Source organism: Centroberyx gerrardi, chromosome 3, assembly GCF_048128805.1.
Source record: "Centroberyx gerrardi isolate f3 chromosome 3, fCenGer3.hap1.cur.20231027, whole genome shotgun sequence".
Classification (NCBI taxonomy): Eukaryota; Metazoa; Chordata; class Actinopteri; order Beryciformes; family Berycidae; genus Centroberyx; species Centroberyx gerrardi.
In genome coordinates, this window is record NC_135999.1 from 2,667,883 (window position 1) to 2,686,806 (window position 18,924).

The window sequence follows — 18,924 nt, forward strand, 5'->3', positions numbered from 1 at the left end:
TTCGAATGCTTCTGCCTAACTGGCATTCACAGCCTCTGCATGTGTGTGTGTGTGTGTGTGTGTGTGTGTACACGTGTATGTTGCTGAGGGTGGATAAGTGGTGGTGAATTGTGGCATAAAAGTGTGTACTGTACATTTGTGTGTGTGTGTGACGCTTAAGTGCCTTGATATGCAGGAGGTTCAACAATATTGTGTGTGTGTGTATGTGTGTGTCTCTGTCTATGTAGTGTGTGTATATATATATGTTTATGGGAGAGTGCAGTCTTCTACTATAGGTATGTGTGTGTGTGTATGTGTGTGTGTGTGTGCTATAATCTTGCAATGTGTTTGTCTGTGTCTGCATGAGCATGTTTATGCGCTCCTATATTAAATCAACGTACACGTGAGCACATGCGTTCTTATGTCAGTACGAGTCTCTCTGTCTCTCAGATGGACACGGGGCAGATGATGACCTTGTCCTCCAGCATGACGCTGACGATGAGGAAGACGAAGTAGAGCAGGAACATGAACAAGCCCAGCAGCTTGCTCATTCGCCAATTGCACGCCGCGATGGAGATGATGACGAAGAGGAGCATGAGGAAGAGGAGCACGATGGCGCAGAACAGGCCATTGCTGCTCACCTCCACCGGCTTGAAGTCGTGGATGATGTTGTAGATGAGCCACGGGAATGGCAGACTGGAGGGAGGGGAGGCGAGGACAGAGGAGAGTCGAAAAGAGGGAGAGAAATAGACAAGGATTACATCTATTAGTTTGCATATATGAGGGATATACAAAAACAAAAAATTAGCTCAGTTTAGCAAGTCTGTGCTACCACTGCAAAGAGCGTCAGCACAGAATGTCACTCAATTAAAAGCTAAAGAAAAATGTTTGCATTTTTATAAAAGCTGTGATTTTTCTAATGGGTTAAAGGGAGAAGAACAGGGAGAGGAAAATACAACAATTACATCTCTTATCTTTTATGTAGGACGAATATACAAAAAACTGTGAATTAGCAGAGAAGTAGCTCTGGTTAGCAAGTCTATGCAACCAGTGCTAGCAAAGAATGTCACTTAAAAGCTGTAAACTTTAGTTGTTTTTTTTTTTTTACAAAAACTGTGATTTTCTGATGTGTTGAAGGGAGAAGAAGAGGGGGAGAAATAGACAAGAGTTACAGCTCGTATCTTTTATGTAGGAGGGATGTACAAAAACAGGACATTAGCAGAGAATGCTATCATGCTACCACTGCAAAGAGCACAGAATTGCACTCAAAAGCTAAAAACATTTGAATTTTGACAAAAGCTGTTGTTTTTCTGCTAGACTGAAGGGAGAAGAAGAGGGAGAAGAAAAGGCAAGGGTTATATCTCCTATCTTGTATATATCCTATATAGATATCCTCCTATCTTTTTCTTGCATTAGTCAGTACATCCCACCATCCCTGTGGAAATGAGCTCTGGTGGGAGACTGAAATAGAGCAGGCTTCTATCAACAAAAGTGACCGGCTTACACACATTCTCGAACAGAAATGCAATGAATGCAAGAAATTTGGGGTCATCATGATTCACAGGCAAGTCTTGAGTTAGCCTATGCATGAACATCTAAGTCAAATCTCGAGTTTTCAAATCTCATTTTGCTATGCCCAAAGTTAAACTGGAAATGACTCAAAATCAAACCTCTGCCATCAGCCTCAATCTGTTGATAGAAACGCACACTTTCTTTTCCTTTCCTGTCCAATCATCTCATCTTCTCTCCTCCTTCTTAATGCGACAATTTAATACTGCAAATTGGAGAATAGCGAATAATTCTGAACCATGCACATACAACTAGGTGTGTGTCATTGTTTTAACACAGTTTGAAGTGGTAATCCTCAAGTTCCTCTTTTTTTTTTCTTCAAATTTTGCCTCCATCTTTGGTGCTCAGCGCTCATTGCTGTGGTGTTTCTGCACTGCACTTCCCAGAGATCACCTGTCAATCAAACAGTGTGTCCGGTACTGTGACGTCTTTTTCCTTGGATTTTCTGTTGATGCAGTTTGAGTTTCTCTTTTCTTTCTCTGTTCAGCCATGGCGGCTATCGCTGCTCATGCTAACTACCCAGTTCTTTATTTATATGAAAAGACTTGGTTACTTACTAGCTCACTGCCCAAATACTCTATTAGACTGTTTCTTTGCTGTCTGCTGGACTCACCCCACAGTGATATCGAAGATGTTGGAGCCCACAGAGCTGGACACGGCCATGTCGCCCAGGCCTTTTCGTGCTACAATCACGCTGGTGATTAAGTCAGGGATTGAAGTGCCTGCTGCTAATATGGTCAGACCCATGATCTCCTCTGTGATCCAGAAGGTTTCTCCAACCTGAGAGGAACAGCAAGAGAACAAGTCGCTTAATGCTTTGAACCTTTGAACAGTCAAAAATGATGACAGATCTTTATTAAGTGCTCAAAGAGAAGAATTGCATCTCTGGAACTTTCAAGCTAGTGAGTAAGTTGAAGTTGATGGTTAGAGTGGAATGGCTGAGAGGTAAAGAGTTTGACTGAGGTGGTTGAGCTAAGCACGACTCGTGTGGGACAGATTAAGAGTTACACGGTGATCTGGCTGTGGACCTAGGCAGATTAGTTGGGATTAGCTGCCACGGTCACACACGGAGGAGAGAATAGAATAAAACAGGGACACGAGAACGCCAGTTTGAACACCTTGAGAATTGTGTTGCAGTGTGTTAAATTGAGTGCGTGTGTGTGTGTGTGTGTGTGTGTGTGTGTGTGTGTGTGTGTGTGTGTGTGTGAGTGTGTGTGTGTGTGTGTGTGTGTGTGCGTGTCCATGTGAAGTACCTGGTGAGCCCACCACACCATCAGATAGGAGAAGAAAGCAATCCAACTAATGGCCCCGAGAAAAGTGATGGGGAAGAACCTTGCTGAGGTCTGGGTAAAGAAACAATATTGCATTATTCAATTGATCAATCAATCAATCAATCAATCAATCAATCAAATGTGTGTGTGTGTGTGTGTGTGTGTGTGTGTGTGTGTGTTGTCACCTCTCTCCTGACGTCAGGCAGTGTGAACCAGAGGGGAAGGACGATGGGCAGGATGAAGAGGTAGGTGAGACGTTTCCTGGTGGTGTCCGGCCAGGCCAGGCTCAGAGGCTGGTCTTCATCCTCCTCCTCCTCACCGCCCTGAGGAACACAGAGAGACAGAGGGGGGTGGGGGGTGGGGGGGTTCAGAAGAAGGGTGAGAGAAAGAGATTGCTGTATATATATGATCAGTCATATATGGAGACTCGAGTCACATGACTTGGACTCGAGTCACAGTTTGAATTGCTTGAGACTTGACTTGATGCATGAAGAGAAGACTTGAGACTTGACTTGACTTGGGTTCTGGTGACTTGGGACTTGACTCTGACTTGTACTTTGATGACTTGAAAAGGTTTCTAAAGTCTTGACTTGAGATCTTGTGTTTGTGTAAATGACTTAGATTGAAAGTGATGAGATTTGTTCCAGCAGACGACTGAATTTAAATTCTGTTTTCTGAATTTGTATGGAATGATTGAATTTATTGAAACTGAAATTGATTGATTATAGAAATCAAACTTGATATGTTCTGACTTGACTTGGTAATCTACATTTAGACTTAGACTTGACTTGAGATTTGTGCCTCAGTCTTGAGACTGACTTGGGACTCAAGCGAAGTTGACTTGGTCACACCTCTGATATGTATGCATATCAATATTTATACAATTTCCACAGTGGTAATGCTGTGTATTGCTCAGTTAAAACCTACCTCACCTTAAATGGCTGGACAAAGTGAATGTATATCTTGTTATCTTGTTATCTTTTTGTTATGTTGTTAGAAGGGAGTCCAGTCTTTTTATATTTCGCAGTCAGTTTCTTGGCACTTTATGTGCAGCCAAATCCCTTGGTGATCTAATGCAATGATTCTCAACCTTTTTCATATCAAGGACCCCTAATTTAGTCCACATTAGGGCCATGGACCTCCATTTGATGAGATTTTGTCTCTTGGACCCAAATCTGAGAATATTTTTATTGTTAGATATGATTTTGTCCAGAATTTCAAGACTATATGTATTGTAGGTAGAGAGATAACAGTGAAGCTATGAATAAAATAGTCATTCTTCTACATTTTCTAATTGTGTTAACTTCTTGTAAATGACAATTCATCAATTGCTGGGGACCCCTGGAACCCCCTCAGGGACCCCTTGTGGTCCCCGAACCCAACGTTGAGAACCACTGATCTAATGCACTCGGCAAATAAAACCAAGATTCTAATGTCGAAATGTAGACTAAACTTAAAGCTGTAAAGTGGGAGGAAGACTGAACTGAAGACTTGTTGGAGATAAAAGCCGTACCTCGTCTCCTCCTATGCTGCCGTTCATGGGCGGCGTGACTTCCACCGCCACGTTGGAACTGTTACGAATTTTTCTATCAGCTGAGAAAAAGAGAGTAGAGAGGGAGAACAGTGAGTGTGAGGGGCTCTTGTGATTTTGGAATAAAAAAAAGTGGCTTTCAAGTCTAAAGATGTCATGATAAGAGCTTAAATTTAGGACAAATTGTATTTCAGGGAGGTTCTGTTTGGGGGAGGCATCATAGCGATGATTCTTGTTGAGGAAGAGTACTACTGTTGAGTCTTCCAAATAATTCCTCACAGGAGCGTAGCACAATAGTGCAGCTCACTGTTGAATACTCACCTACACCGTTGGCACCGTCCTCCCCTTTACACTGCTGCTTGGCCATTTTGTGAAGGATCGATGCCTTCTCTTTGAACCTTCCTGAAACACAGTCAGCAGAGAGCCGAGTCAGCCTGTCTGTGTGTGAGTGTGCGTGTGTGTGTGTGTGTGTGTGTGTGTGTGCGCGCGCCTGTGTGCGATCATACCCTCTCCGCTGAGGGGGTCCAGTGTGTGTATCATGAGCTGGAAGATGCTGTTTCTCATCAGGGAGTTGTGTAGTGAGGCACAGCTGCCTTCCCTCTGCAGCCTGGGTTTGGCCTGTAAACACACACACACACACACACACACACATATACAGAGAAAGAGAGAGAGAGAGAGGGAGAGAGAGAGTGATACGGCATTCAGTTTAACACAACTGTTGAAATAAAAAGAGCCACCTAGTGTTGGAAGATTGTCATCACATGGCGGAGCACTGCTCAAGTTTTACACCCTTCAACCCTCAAATTAATGAATTAATTTGAGTTTCTAAGGAGAATGTATGAGGAAACAAGAATTTACTGGCTTTGAGGATATATCACAGCTGTACTTATGTAGTGAAACTATATACAGAGGCGTCCTCTAATTACCTCCGCCAAGGAGGTAATGTTTTCGGTGCCGTTTGTCTGTTTGTTTGTCTGTTTGTTTGTCTGTTTGTTTGTCTGTTTGTTTGTCTGTTTGTTTGTCTGTTTGTTTGTCTGTTAGCAGGATTACGGAAAAACTACTGGCCTGATTTTCATGAAACTTTGTGGAAGGGTGTAGCGTGGGCCAAGGAAGAACCCATTAAATTTTGGAGCGGATCCGGATCCGACTCATGAACAAGCAATAATAGCACGAACCTTGGCGGAGGTCTGCGCTCTCCGAGTGCCCTTCTAGTTCTACATGTAACACCATTCATTCATTCATTCATTCATTCTTTCATTCATTCATACAACAATTAACAAAGTCCCAAACTATGGAGAAATAGGACTAGAGAAAGCAACCAGAAAACAAAAAGTAGAAAAAGATTCATACAGTAAAATCTGAAGGATCAGTAAGCATTTTAAGCCTGCTGCTTAACTTCCTGGAACTAAATGAAACTAAAAGCATTGAGAACTATTGGATCTGTTACTGTAGCTCTGTCTAAATACATGGACTTGCTTCCATACAGCAGCAGAGCATCATTTGCATCACACTCACAGACGCTGCATGTACACATTCACACATGGTCTGTGTTACACATGGACACAACATGCACAGTGACTGCAGGTTCACACATATACCTTCTATCGCTTTCTCTCTCTCTCTCTCTCTCTCTCTCACACACACACACACACATACACACATAAACAAACACAACCAACTCACCATCAGCTTGTTCTCATCGTCTCCACCTCCATTTACCTGGAGGGATAAAACACAGAGAGACAAAATACATCTGTATATAGAAGTCACGCATGCAGAACTATAGGAGGATACACATATTTTATCAAGTCAAACGATAGAGAAAATGTATTTATACATAAAAAATGCAATGGCTCAGTATATGTTTAGGTACAGAGCATTGCATTTGTCCTCATTCAAAACCCTGTGGAAGAGATTTTCCCATGTTTGAATGAATGAAAGCATTTCTCAGCTGGGGAAGTTTCAGATTTGCTATAATACGAAAGTGGTAAACCGACATGTTGTGTCTAATAAATGCAATTAAGAAGGGAAAATGAATAAAAAGGAAAAAAAAGCAAGAATTCACATCTACAAGATAACATTGCCACATGGGGTCCATCCACTTCCAATTCAGATAATGTATTAAATTTAGAATGGAAACCAACAGATTCAGGCCTGTTTGAATGAATGAATGAATGAATCAATCAATCAATCAATAAAAGTAATATACAACCCATCTGGTGAAAATGAACTGAATTGACAGAGTCTAAGAACTCCGTCCTCCGCTCCTCACATCCCATCTCCTCGCTAGACCCAAATCACTGAAATCAATGTAATGAAAATGTACATTAATCAATTTTTACTTCTCAGTTACATTAGAATTGGCTTCATCATTCAAAATAGACAGAGTATGCCCAAAACGTAATCTATTTTGAATGGTGATGGGACCAGGACCGGAGGAAAGGATGCAACAAGTTGAGTTCAGAGTCTATAGATGGACCCAAGGATTCCCTCCCTTCCTCATCTTGTGGCCAAAACTCAAAGCCTACTTCAAGCTGGGAGGAGCAGCGAAGGAGATCGCGGGAACGGGAGTCAGACACAGGGTACAACAACATTTCATTTCATTCCTACATGGAGGAGAGGAAGGAAAATGTAAGCCAGATTTAAACCCATCCCGTGACACCGCTTCCTCTTTTAGCATGAAAAGAAAATATACTCAGAAATATATTAAATATGGGTTCAACGATGCTCCAACACTTGAGGAAAATTCACACTGTTCTTGTCCCGGTGTGTCTGACATCACTGCCCCCTCCTTCTTTGCTCCTCCCAACTCCCAGTGGAATATGCCAGAAGCTTTGGGACCCGTTCCAAAACGAAAACTAGGATCCTACACATGGAGGAGGCTTGTGCTAATCTAACCCCCAGCATTTCTTCAGAGGACATATACAGCACAGTGGTGTCAAACACACACACACACACACACACACACACACACACACAGTCCACTGGTTGGGAAAGTGTGGGTTGTAAAAATGCTCAGGTGGTGGTGTTGCCAGTAGGGAGGGTTTGGTGTGGGAATCAGGGATTTAGAGACTCAAAAGACAGAGCAATCTTAGGAGCAGAGCAAACCTATGGCACTAAAGCACTTTTGGATCGCATTTAGAAGTCTTATGCAAAAGAATAGAATATACATGAAATTGGACTTTATGTGGTCTAATTGTGGTCAGGAAAAAACACTTAGGTGGGCTACTTAAGAGTTTAACAGGCAGAAAAACCCTGCCAAGAGTGAAAAACCCTAACCTAAACCTAACCCTTACCCTAACCGCATCCCTAACCCGAACCCGAACCCGACACAAAGTATTGAATTCATATTATTGAGTACAAATCCCTGGACCGCCTCATTTCAGACTCATTGCAGAGCGGAGAGACACAGAGCGTCGCAAACCACCGGCTAGAGAGGTGGAGGGTTTCGCTGCTGGCATGTTTTCATGATGCTGTCTCCGAGTTTGAGCAGATAATCCATTTAAGCTGAATCTGAGAAGACACCTGCTGCTGTTATGGCAGCTACAGGAAGGTCTCTGGGTTTTTGTTTTTGCTTTGTAAGAGTCATCGCACCTATGGACACATGCCAACTCTGTCCAATCCAATAGGTGTTTTCGTCGCTGTTGTTGCGTACAAACCACCGCCTGGCTCCAAATTTGATGATGTTCAGTGTTTTGCTCCAACTGAAGGTTTACATGGTGTTCTACCTTTACAGTACCATGTAAACCTTGGTTTACATGGTCTAGATTGATTTTCTAAATTCCAGAAAAGCAGACTTAAAACAGACTTAAAGATGCAAGGTTTTCACCTAGGATTACATCTTGCGATTTTATGAATGCAATCCCCTTTATGACAAAAATCAGCTTCGCGAGGAACGTGAATTTGCAGATAAAAGATGTAAAAAGAAGAAGTGGACACCTGTCTGTGTTGGCCATGTGATTTCTGAGCAGCGTGCCCTATGCCCTAATGGCAGAGGCCAGCTTGGCATTAGGTTCATACTGGCTAATGCTCACATGGCTCCTGAGAGTTACATGTCGACAAGCGAGACAAATAGTCTGCTGGAGCATCTGCTGCTACTGAGGCTTATGGGCAGCAAGTAGGAGGAGATAGAGACAGATAGAGTGAGAGATCCAAAAATAAATTATTTCGCTGTTGTCATGTGAATACCTTGTAACTCCAATTTTGGTGATTTTCATGTTTTCGCTTCAGTTGAAGGATTTCATGCTGCTCTATGGGTTGAGAAGATTCTACAACCTCTTGGTTTTATGAAAGCCTTTCAAAACTCATTGGATGCATTGTCATCAAGCTAAAACAAGGCTGCTTTTCTTAGTTCCTGAAAAGTTGATATATTGGAGATACAAGTTTTTCACCTGACAGCAACAACCAAAATTAGTAGCCGAATCATTTCTCTGTAGGCTTTGGACATGATTGCTCTACATTGTAATATATTCTATCTGTATTTCATTGATTCATCATGCACTGTAACTTCATTGGTGATGCTCATCTTTGACAGTCATGCCGATAAAGCATATTTGAATACAATATAATGTCATTGATAGACACACAGAGAATCAGGATGAGTTTGATCTTTGTGTTACATCAGTGTTGGCTTCTTTCTGTCTGTCTGCTCCCTCATGTCCCCTAGCTTTTATCTTCCCAGTGCTACTGATAGTTCTGTTAGGTACTGCAGGTCCTCTGCCAGTCGAGACGGAGCCTGTCCTCAGCTGTCACAAACTCTCTGACCTCTCCTGAGTCCTGAAGACTGGCAGCCAGCAGACCGTCACCCTTTGCCAAATTACTAATCCTCCAAAAATCTCAGTCTCAACCCCCAATGTAGCCAGCTAACTCATTTAAACCAAAACCTACCTCCTCCGAAACCTAACCTTTGTTGTTGGTCATGTAAGTAGGCTGCTTAAGAACAAATTCTGATTTTCAACTAGCTTGTGGATGCTTAATAAATGGGGTGATACAGATCAGAGTATCTAAAGCTTGTAGAAGGCCTAACCTTAGAGTCCAGCTTTTAGATACCCAAGATCAGGCTTGTCTCTGAAAGGAAACAATGTATAAAGAGATCCGCTCCAAAATAAGTTAATCACCATTTAAAAAAAGACACCTACTGTTAAAAAATAGATAGTCCAATATTAAAACAGATTATCGTGGTTTTTCAAGGATGTTAGGTAATTAACAAGAATGTTAGGTAATTAAGTCCTTGACAGATTGGATAATCAATATTTTAGACAGTGAATGATGAACTTCAGTTAACAAAGGAAGCAAAATGGATGTGTAGAGTTTTGGAACTGCACTCTTCATATCTACTCGAATCCAAATTAATTTCATCCATTTTGGAGCCACATGCTATCATCCACATCATTCTATTTTTTGTCCATCTATCTTGTTACCTTCTGATGTCTGCATTTGATTATAGAGAATCGGCCCCTTGTCAATGCATATGATAATTGCCTAAAACTGAACAAACCAGCTAAAGACAAACAGCGATAAAGCAGTGATCCATTTGTCACAGCAAACACTAGTACAGAAATTGATTAACCAATTACTTGTTAAATAAGTTACTTAACTAGTGCAATTACTTCATCATGGATCAATTTTCTTGAAACCGGTCAGCTAACATTAAATTGTTTATATGGTGGAATGATAATTTGAATAAGAAAGATGTTTAGACAGTTTTCTTCAAAACGTTGTGACATTGAGTGGTGTGTGACTCAGTTTAGCTAGATACTGGCAGGATTTATATTTGTCACCTGGAATTAACTTCTTGAACATCTACCAGGAGGAACTGTTACCTCTAGAGACCTTTCTAATTCAGTGGCAGTACTCTTTCTCGATAGATAGCTTTGCCTTTAGGTGGAACATGGGCCACATTCACTCTCTAAACTCTAAAGAGCTTTTTTTACATTTCACATTTGAAAGTCCCTTGGCAGCAAATGGGATTTAAGACGAGTTCTTACAGACAGACCAAGGAGCATTAATGTTGTTACAGAGCTATTTGAGGCCTGTTTAGAAACTATAATGAATGCTGTTTAGTCCTCTTTACTCTCTAAAGCGGTTTGTTTTGAGCTGCTGCTCCAGTTCAGTGGTTTCATCCCCAATCCAGACGATCGGCAGAACAGCTATAGACAGTGCAAGACTGTCAAGGCCTCAAGGGCTGAACTGCAGCCAGGAGACTTACACCAAACATTACCTTCATCATATTTATCATCATGATCGTCATCACCAGAGCAAATTAGAGAATCTTTGGAGTAACCTTTAGAGAGACAGAAAATGATTTAATGGATGATGGTGGATTTGACCCGATTTACACTGCATTGTTTCTCATGCTTTCTCTCGCTTTCTATCACAAACACACATACAAATACACTCCCTCTCATATGCATATAGATACATATACGTGCATGCATATGCACACACACACACACACACACACACACACACACAAAACCATTAAGTACGGTGACTAATGTTTCATATAATTACAAGAATACAGAATACATAGTTTAATTTACATGTGATGAATGCTAGATAGCAGTTGTGTTTGTAAGAAACTTGAACACAAGCTAAAAACTTCTACAGCAGCAACTACATCAACTATTCACATTCTTTTTGACTGAGCTAATATCAGGCTGCAGATTTTCTTTTAAAATTTTAAAATTACTACTCCTGTTCTTGTGTCCCTGTATTATGTTGCTTATCTTGTTTCTGTTATTGGCTTACATTGTCATGGCCCTGAACTGTTTTTAACCAAAGCACTGTGGGTTACATTGTTGTATGAAATGTGCATTATAAGCAAAATCTGATGTGATTTTTGATATGATCAGAAACGTTTGACATTCAACCACCACCAGGTCTCTTCTGATCTCTCTCCTGTCCTCGCTCTCTCTCTCCCCAGCGGCCACCTGACTGTCCAAGCTGTGGGACTTAGCCAGGATTAATCGGCAGAGATCACCACTTTTAGAACGGTAATTTCCAAGCCTGCGTGTGAACTGTCCGCAACAACCTTCACAGGTCACCGTGTTCACAGGCTCATTCACCGCCTCACCTCTACACATTTCTCTACAGTTCTCTTTCACCCTCATCTCTGTCTTTCGTCTCCATCTTCAGCAGGAACAGAAAGCTGGATTTATCAGACATGGCAACCCAACAGTGCGAGCTTAAAAAGTGATTCAGTCCTGGATTCAAGTCAACAAAAAAATTGCTTGCATTTTTATTTTATTTTTTATTTTTTTTACTGTCATTTAGGCTTTTTTTCAGCAAGTTGTAGGAAAGGAGAGAGCTGCTCATTCCCTTTCCTCATCCAGATCCATTGGTTCAAACTGATTGATCACAAGTCTAAACTTTACCTATTAGTAATAGGTTTTCCATAACGCAGCCCTAATGTAACATTTTTGGACAGTTGATAAGGTTCACACCTATCTAAAACTACAAACAACACAATCCTGTGACAGTAGCAAACATCTGTAACTCTAAAATCAAATGGATGGAAAGCTAGCTAGCTAGTTTTTTTTTTGTCCCGTGGCACAGGTCAGTTACGCCTCCCATGATCCCAAAGAATTAAGCTCTGCACTGACCCCAGATCAGAACAAACCTATTTCCCCCAGTCTGTATGAGGAAAGGTGGCATTATCATAACAAGGACATTGACAATTGTCTCAGCTCTAATCCACTGAATGAGTGAACAAAAGATGCCAAAGCTGCATGTGCAATCTGCATCATGAATATTAAAAACCCTTACTGCAATAGAAGAATCATAATTTGTAACATCTAACGTGGCATTACGGTAATATCTACTGATACCTAAATCATTTTCCTTTTCAAACACAGGTGCTAATGAGGCTGCTGGAGCACAAAGCTGCTGCATGGCGATCCAGGCCTGATAGCTGTAACTGCGAGAAGAATTTCAATATTTTGTAATAAGCAGAGAGCGAGTGACAGCGTGGAGATTGCTGTCCTGTATGTTTGCTGTCGTCACTGCAGGTAAGCAGTTGATCAGGGGATCAGAGAGGATTGGTGTCTTTAGAATGATCAGCAAAGCAAACCAGCAGCTCTTCTCGCTCTTCCCCTCTTAACACAGACACTGTAGGCAACATAGGCTATCTGCTGCAAAAACACCTCAAACAGCCCCAGCTATCATCTACGCACAAAAGGAGAAGTAATGAGCGAGGTTGTAGGCCCGAAGGGGTGCGTTTTGTCTTCTCATCCAGTGATCTGCTGATTCCTGCTCCCCCAGTGAGCAGCTGTCTATTCTTAGCGGCTCTAATAGGATTGGAGAGGATTAACCTGGGGGATTACTGAGCAGCTACCGACACATGAGGGCAAGGAAGTCGTACATGAAGTGCCGGGCGACAGAAAGAGAAAAGCTGTTCCTGAGTCGAGGTGAGGCGGCCTGAAGAACAGCCAGTTCCCAGAAAGAGCACCACTGATACAAGTAGAGGTTGATGAGCGCACAAATGTACCTGTTAGCAGGTTTAGGGGAAACAAAAAGAAGTGGAAATCCCCTCAAGTGGCTCAAATTTATGATACACTTTACAGAATAGGTGATCCAATCGCGGGTTGGGAAAAAATTCACATTTTAATAGATTTGTCACTGGACCAGGCCATCATTGTAAGCAACTGGTTCCTAGTGGATGGAAATGTAACAAAATCCAACATGTAAAAGTTCTTGATTTGCTTGAAGAAGAAGCGTTGAATAGCATTGAATTAATGGACCTGAAAAGAGCTGAGTGAGCTTGTGCCAAGCCATATCATTGCAAAAAGGCAGAATAGAGTTGGGAGAGACAGAGAAAACACTATAAGACTTCATTTTTTATAAGTTAATTGTGACAGTTTCACAAGTTTCACCCCAGAATGGATCTCAATTATTCAGTCAACACATAAAAAATGGCGGTCTAAGAAACTTTTGTAGATTTCCTTCTTGTGGTGATATTTCACTTTTCAGCACACATCCATATGAGTGCATGAACAGTCAACCAACCAGCATTAGCTTAGTCACCCATTTTCACAATGAAATCTGAGTCTAAGATATTTTCTTCTGTATGAGCCTCATGACTTGCAATTATTGAAGCAGCTGTGTGACAAAGCTTGAAATCAGATGATGACTACAGATTGCCAGTGCAACCAATTGACTGTGAACTCATCTGTGTGCTAAAAAGTGAAAATGCCTCTACCATAGATATTGAGTTGATGCATATTTCTGAGATGAAGCGGTTCTAAGAAGTGGCTTCAGCTGCCATTCGACAAACCACATATTCATTTTGTTGAATCCCAACACTCTACATCCCACATATTTTTTGGAGCACAGGAATCAACTTTTGGTAGCCTAAAATATCATGAGAGTCAAATTGTACACAGCCCAGATCATATCCAGCAGCTTATGTGGAATTTGCACGGTATATGCCCCTGAAGAACTGGTGATGGGTGATGCCACACTAGGCTACGGACATGCTGCTCTAAGAACAGCCTACAGTAGCTTCAGCAGGTTTCACCTGAGCTCCGTATGAGATTACAACATCAGAGAGCAACAAATCGGACTCCAACTGCGCGCACAGACAGAGAGAAGACACACAAGTTGGAGAGACAAATGTGAGGAAATAATCGCTTTGGCTTTGCATGTGTGTGTGTGTGCTGCTCCTCTTGCAACGCATCATCATTTGCTTTCTCTCTCATGAGGAAGATTATTTGCTTGCGGGTTTGCCACTGTGCTCATGCAGCTTCACTCTCGATGTGTTATTTATAAACCGAGCACTAGGCAGCACAATGAGTGCTCCGAGCTAATCTCCAAATTATCATCTTCTCCCTGTGCACTGGGCCTGACATGAAGTGATTGGTAAGTGTGTTGTCATCAGGTCAACACCCTGAGAGTACACTTCACATTATACAAGAGTTTGGCAAAGGCAGCAATACTAATACCTAACTTATACAGTCATAGATTTTGCATTTAGAATGTATGTTCTCAGGAACTTACGGTCCTCAAATGTCGAGATCCTTTTATTGTTGGCTTCAGTAGGAGGTTTGCCTAACTATGTCTCTAGCTTTCACTATGTTTCATACCTAATAGTTCTCATAGTTCCCTAACACCACAGATAGGTACCCAAAGGCTTATGGGATCTGAATTGAGTCTATGTTCGAGTGGATACCTAAAGATGCTGTGAAGTGCTTTTAAGTGAGACAGAGCTGTTAAGATTGTGCAGTATTTTAACTTGCAGTGTTTTATCTTGCATAGGCTGCTCCTTGACCTAAAGTGCCAGAGCCCTCAGAGTCGTGGCCTTGCTCCATCAGGCCATACCAATGCTGCACAGGCAAGAGACCCTGCCCAGTTTCCTAATGTCAGGAGTAAGAGGAGGGGAGCTAAAGGAGGGGGCATGTTGACGAGGTTGAGGGGATCCCTGGCTTGTTTCACTGTTTCTTCTGCTTCCTTCATGGCTGGTTTCATTGCCCAGAACACCATCAGAAGGCCATCCCAACCCTCCCCCAATCCTTGACTATTCAGTCACCCAAACGAACAATCGAAACCTGCCATTAGCTTTAATCATCCTCTAATAAATGGAGCCACTGGAGACGGCAGAATATCCTTTGACACCTGGTGTAACTCTAACACAGAATTAGTTTGTCTACTCATAGAGCTGATGTGGCTCTTTGGCGCCTGTTCAAAACTATCTCAAGTGTTAAATGAACTCGGATGAGTGTGGACTGATAGAGACATTGGCATTGTGCTGATTTTTACAATGTCTGAGTGAAATTAACACTGACGATTTTGCTGTGTACCATCATTGAACATGATGATGGATGGGGACAACAGCAATGACCCTAGATCAATACTCTCATATCGAATACTTGTACATAAAAACACACGCAAGGTGCATGCATTGATGTTTTAGCTTTCAAAACTATTCAAATTCCCCCAGTCTGTGATCAGTTGCTGGTGAAATGCGGCCAGCTCCCTGACTTTACATCAGGACTTGGTTTTGGTTGGAGTGGGTGAGTTCGTGCTGACTAAGTCTACATGAACAGGCTCTGGTCTGTCTGGCACTGTCCGAGCAGCACAGGTGACAGTTTAAGATAAATCTTTATATCCTTCCAGAGGGGAAGTCAGGAGGGTTTGGCTGTCTGACAGAACGCTGGCTGCACAACACCCTTCCTTCTGTTCTGTTTTAACACCCTGTCTTCTTCTGTAACACCCGCTGAGATTCCCAGAATAGGAGCAGTACTGCTCTTGGGGTCAGTGATCACGACCAGTTGACTCTATGGTCTTACTCACTGTAAAAGGCCAATTCTGCTCCTAGATCAGTTGTTAATAGATGCCTGCCGAGATCTCAGCCAAGAGCCAGTGACAAAGAAGAGTCAAATGTTCCCTCCTCATCAGAAACTCATTACAAGAGCTGAGACTGCCCATGTGAAAGTAATGGGTTTCAGAATGAATGATCTGATCTCTGGAAAAATAAGAACTGAGTCATTCACATTTTGGATTTTAGTCGGTTATTTTTCTTCACCAGACGCTGGCCATATTCCTGCCCTTTGGTTTCCAATGTGGAATGCTACAAAGTAATTCTACGGGTTAGAGAACTCTTGATGTTTGAATGGTCATTTCTAATGGGGCTGCTCTTTCAGCAGGGTGAAGGTGGAGTGAATGGGGACAGTGGGATGAATATGGATGGCTGGATGGATGAATGGATGGATCCATCTGCCACCAACACACTACATTCACAGTGTTGGGGATATTTTAGGTACCAGCTGATGGCAGTGGCCAGTTTGAGTGCTGGAACAGGAATGCGAGAAGCCTCACCTTTGGTGCAGTCTCTAGCTCGTCCACCTGGTTGCTGCCCAGTCTGCTCTTGATGATATGTTCAAAGCTGGAATTGAACTTCATGAATGTCACGTAGCAGGTGTAGCACATCAGCAGGCCTATACTTTCCCCCACGGTGATTTGGTTATCCAGAAAGAAATAGATGAGCATGAGTAAGCCAACGATGTAGAAGGAGACGTCTCTGAACAGAGGCCACCAGGTGAGGTTCAGCACCTCCTTGGAGAACAGGGCGCACATCCCGATCACAAACAAGATGTTGAAGACGGCTGAGCCCACAATGGTGCCAATGCCCACGTTACTGTGGGAAACGAAGACTCCTATGACAGAGGTGAAGAGCTCCGGGGCCGAGCCGCCGGCCGCCATGAAGGTGGCTCCTGCTACATCGTCGGAGATGACCAGCTTCTCGGTGATGACGGTGAGCGCAGGGACGAAAAACTCGTCGCAGACGATGGCTAAGGCGATGAACATGTAGAGCATGCCGAACATGTGAAGCAGCACGTAGCCCTGGCGCCTCTCCTCCAGACTGAAGTAGTCCGTGGGGTAGTCCCCCTTATTCAGCTCGCCATGTGCAGACGAGCGCATGGCCACGGGTGTGTCCTCCGCCAGGGCTGAGTGGTTGTGGTGCTGGAGAAGAGTTCTTTGGGGCACTGCCGCCTCTGCCGAGCCCTCGGCGGCCGATCCCTCGGCGGCCGAGCCCAGCTCCTGGCCCACCGTTGTGGCCAGAGTCAAGGCACTCCATGAAAAGAATGTGCAGACCGCCACCAGGCTCATCATAAAGCCCAGGATCCGTCCGGGCCGTAGCTTTCTCCTGACGTGCTGGTAGTGCTGCCTGGTGCACCTGCTGCGAGGGCCCAGAAGAGGAGCAGAGCCGGAGGAAAAGGAGGCCTGATCGGGAGCCATGGTGTCTTGACCGTGTCTTGACCTACTTATGGGTAGCATGAAATCCATGGTGTTTGGCGTTGGTACTCGGTAGGCAGGGTGCAGGGTCTGGACTCCCCCCTCCAAAGCTGGGCTGGAGGTGCTGGTGGCTACGAGGGTGGGGGTTTGACAGGCCGTGGCGGTTCACCGTTTGGTTTGCATACTGCTCCCCTGTCTAAACACAATGGAAGCCCTGCAGCCTGATTCCAGGGTCTAGCCCATTCAAAGGCTTCCTCATATTAGTCTCTGGAAGACAGAGAGAGAAGGGGAAAGACAAAGAGGGGGGATGGCACTATTAGTTTCCAACAGATGAAAAAAAAGACAGAGACAAGTTTCCATGCAGAGGAACAGATGAAAATGAACTTTATGAATTCTAAATGTATCTTTATAAATTTACAAATAGCTTCATAAAACCCATTTTCCTGCGCACTTCTTGTCAGGCAGCTTGAAGACAAACTCAGGACTACATGAAGACTAGGTTCTTAATGAGTAAGAATATATACTGTTTACTTTTCAAACTTGTCTGGGATCAGTCGAGTTACAGGACTTCCCTGTTACAGGCCTCCCCTTCTGTTAGATGGCTTGGACACAACGTTTGACACAGATAGATGCTTTTGCTCTACCATCCCACCAGAAATATAATCTATACCACAAAACACAAATCTCTGCAAGGTCCGAATGCAGCTTTCAAAACACTGAAACTGTAACTAATTGGCCTGTATTATAGTCTTTAAAGTACTGTTAAACTGTCCTTTCTAATTACTGGGTAATGATGATTACATGCTGTTGAGCTCACGTGGACTGTGAGGTTTAAAGCTTCAGACAATTTGATTTCAGAATATTGGCACTAAAATGACTTACAAAGGTCAGATGATTCATAATTGCTGGGTATTTTTCTCTTTGTATTGTGAATAAATAAGTGGGTGATAAAATGTTAAATGTGCAATTGCCATCACTCTTTGTGTGACTGTGGCACACATTTATGTTGATAATGACACCTTTATTAAATTAAATTCCTTTTCAAAAGTCGGAAATTTGTCCTTAAATCTTTACAGAATTGAAATCCTTTAATACCTTTGCAGCCAGGATTATGTGCTGATTTGGAATCGACAATTGCAGCAACTTTACAGTGCAGTAACTGTCAAGCGCACTCATTTTTTCATTTTGCAAGAGACGACATTTGTGTTTTTATCCCTAGAGAACGGTGGGCCCACTTGACATTGTGCTGAGAAACTTCAATGAGAGCTCTCCTTTTAGTGCAGCCCTGACATTAGTGAAAGCTCATTAGGAAGCTATTTAATCCCTGAGCAGATATACTTAGATTAGCCTCGGGCCCTGCACACTGCTGGCCCTGCACAAAGTCAAAAAGCAGACACCAAGAAAGTGAATATTGGGTGAATTTGCGAGCTAAATAAGAATTAGAATCAATGAGGTTCATTTTGGCATCAGGGTCATCCAACTTTGCCCATGCATTCATCTACAATAGGACAAACTGCATGGTGAAACTGCTGCGTTCATCTCGTAAAAGTCCCAAAATACTGCCCACTCTTACTCAAACTACTCAACACCATTGCCAATTACTGTACAAGACCTTTACTGATGGCTTTCAAATCCATTTCTGCTCTTCAAGACTCAACCTTTGAAAGCCTCAGAGTGAAGACACAATACAATCACACCCAAAAAGCACCCAAGTTTGAATGTTGCCATACCACACTTTGCAGTCTCCCGCTGAGCAGCTAGAGAATCCGGCCGGCAGCAGGTAGACGGGTCTGGGTCGCTCTCAGAGAATATTCCAGTAAAGCCAATCCCGAGCGAGGAGGC

General features: G+C 42.9%; 1 protein-coding gene across 1 annotated transcript; it reads right to left on the reverse strand.

Annotated features, from left to right (window-relative positions):
* Nucleotides 1-425: 425 nt before the first annotated feature.
* On the reverse strand, nucleotides 426-17,133 carry slc24a2b (solute carrier family 24 member 2b). The gene is made up of 9 exons (XM_071899167.2): nucleotides 16,165-17,133; nucleotides 6,034-6,069; nucleotides 4,852-4,968; nucleotides 4,672-4,753; nucleotides 4,333-4,412; nucleotides 3,005-3,142; nucleotides 2,802-2,891; nucleotides 2,162-2,328; nucleotides 426-675 (listed from the first exon to the last, which is right to left on the reverse strand). Exons 1-9 carry the CDS (start codon nucleotides 17,131-17,133, stop codon nucleotides 426-428), a joined length of 1,929 nt encoding a protein of 642 aa, XP_071755268.1.
* Nucleotides 17,134-18,924: the final 1,791 nt, after the last annotated feature.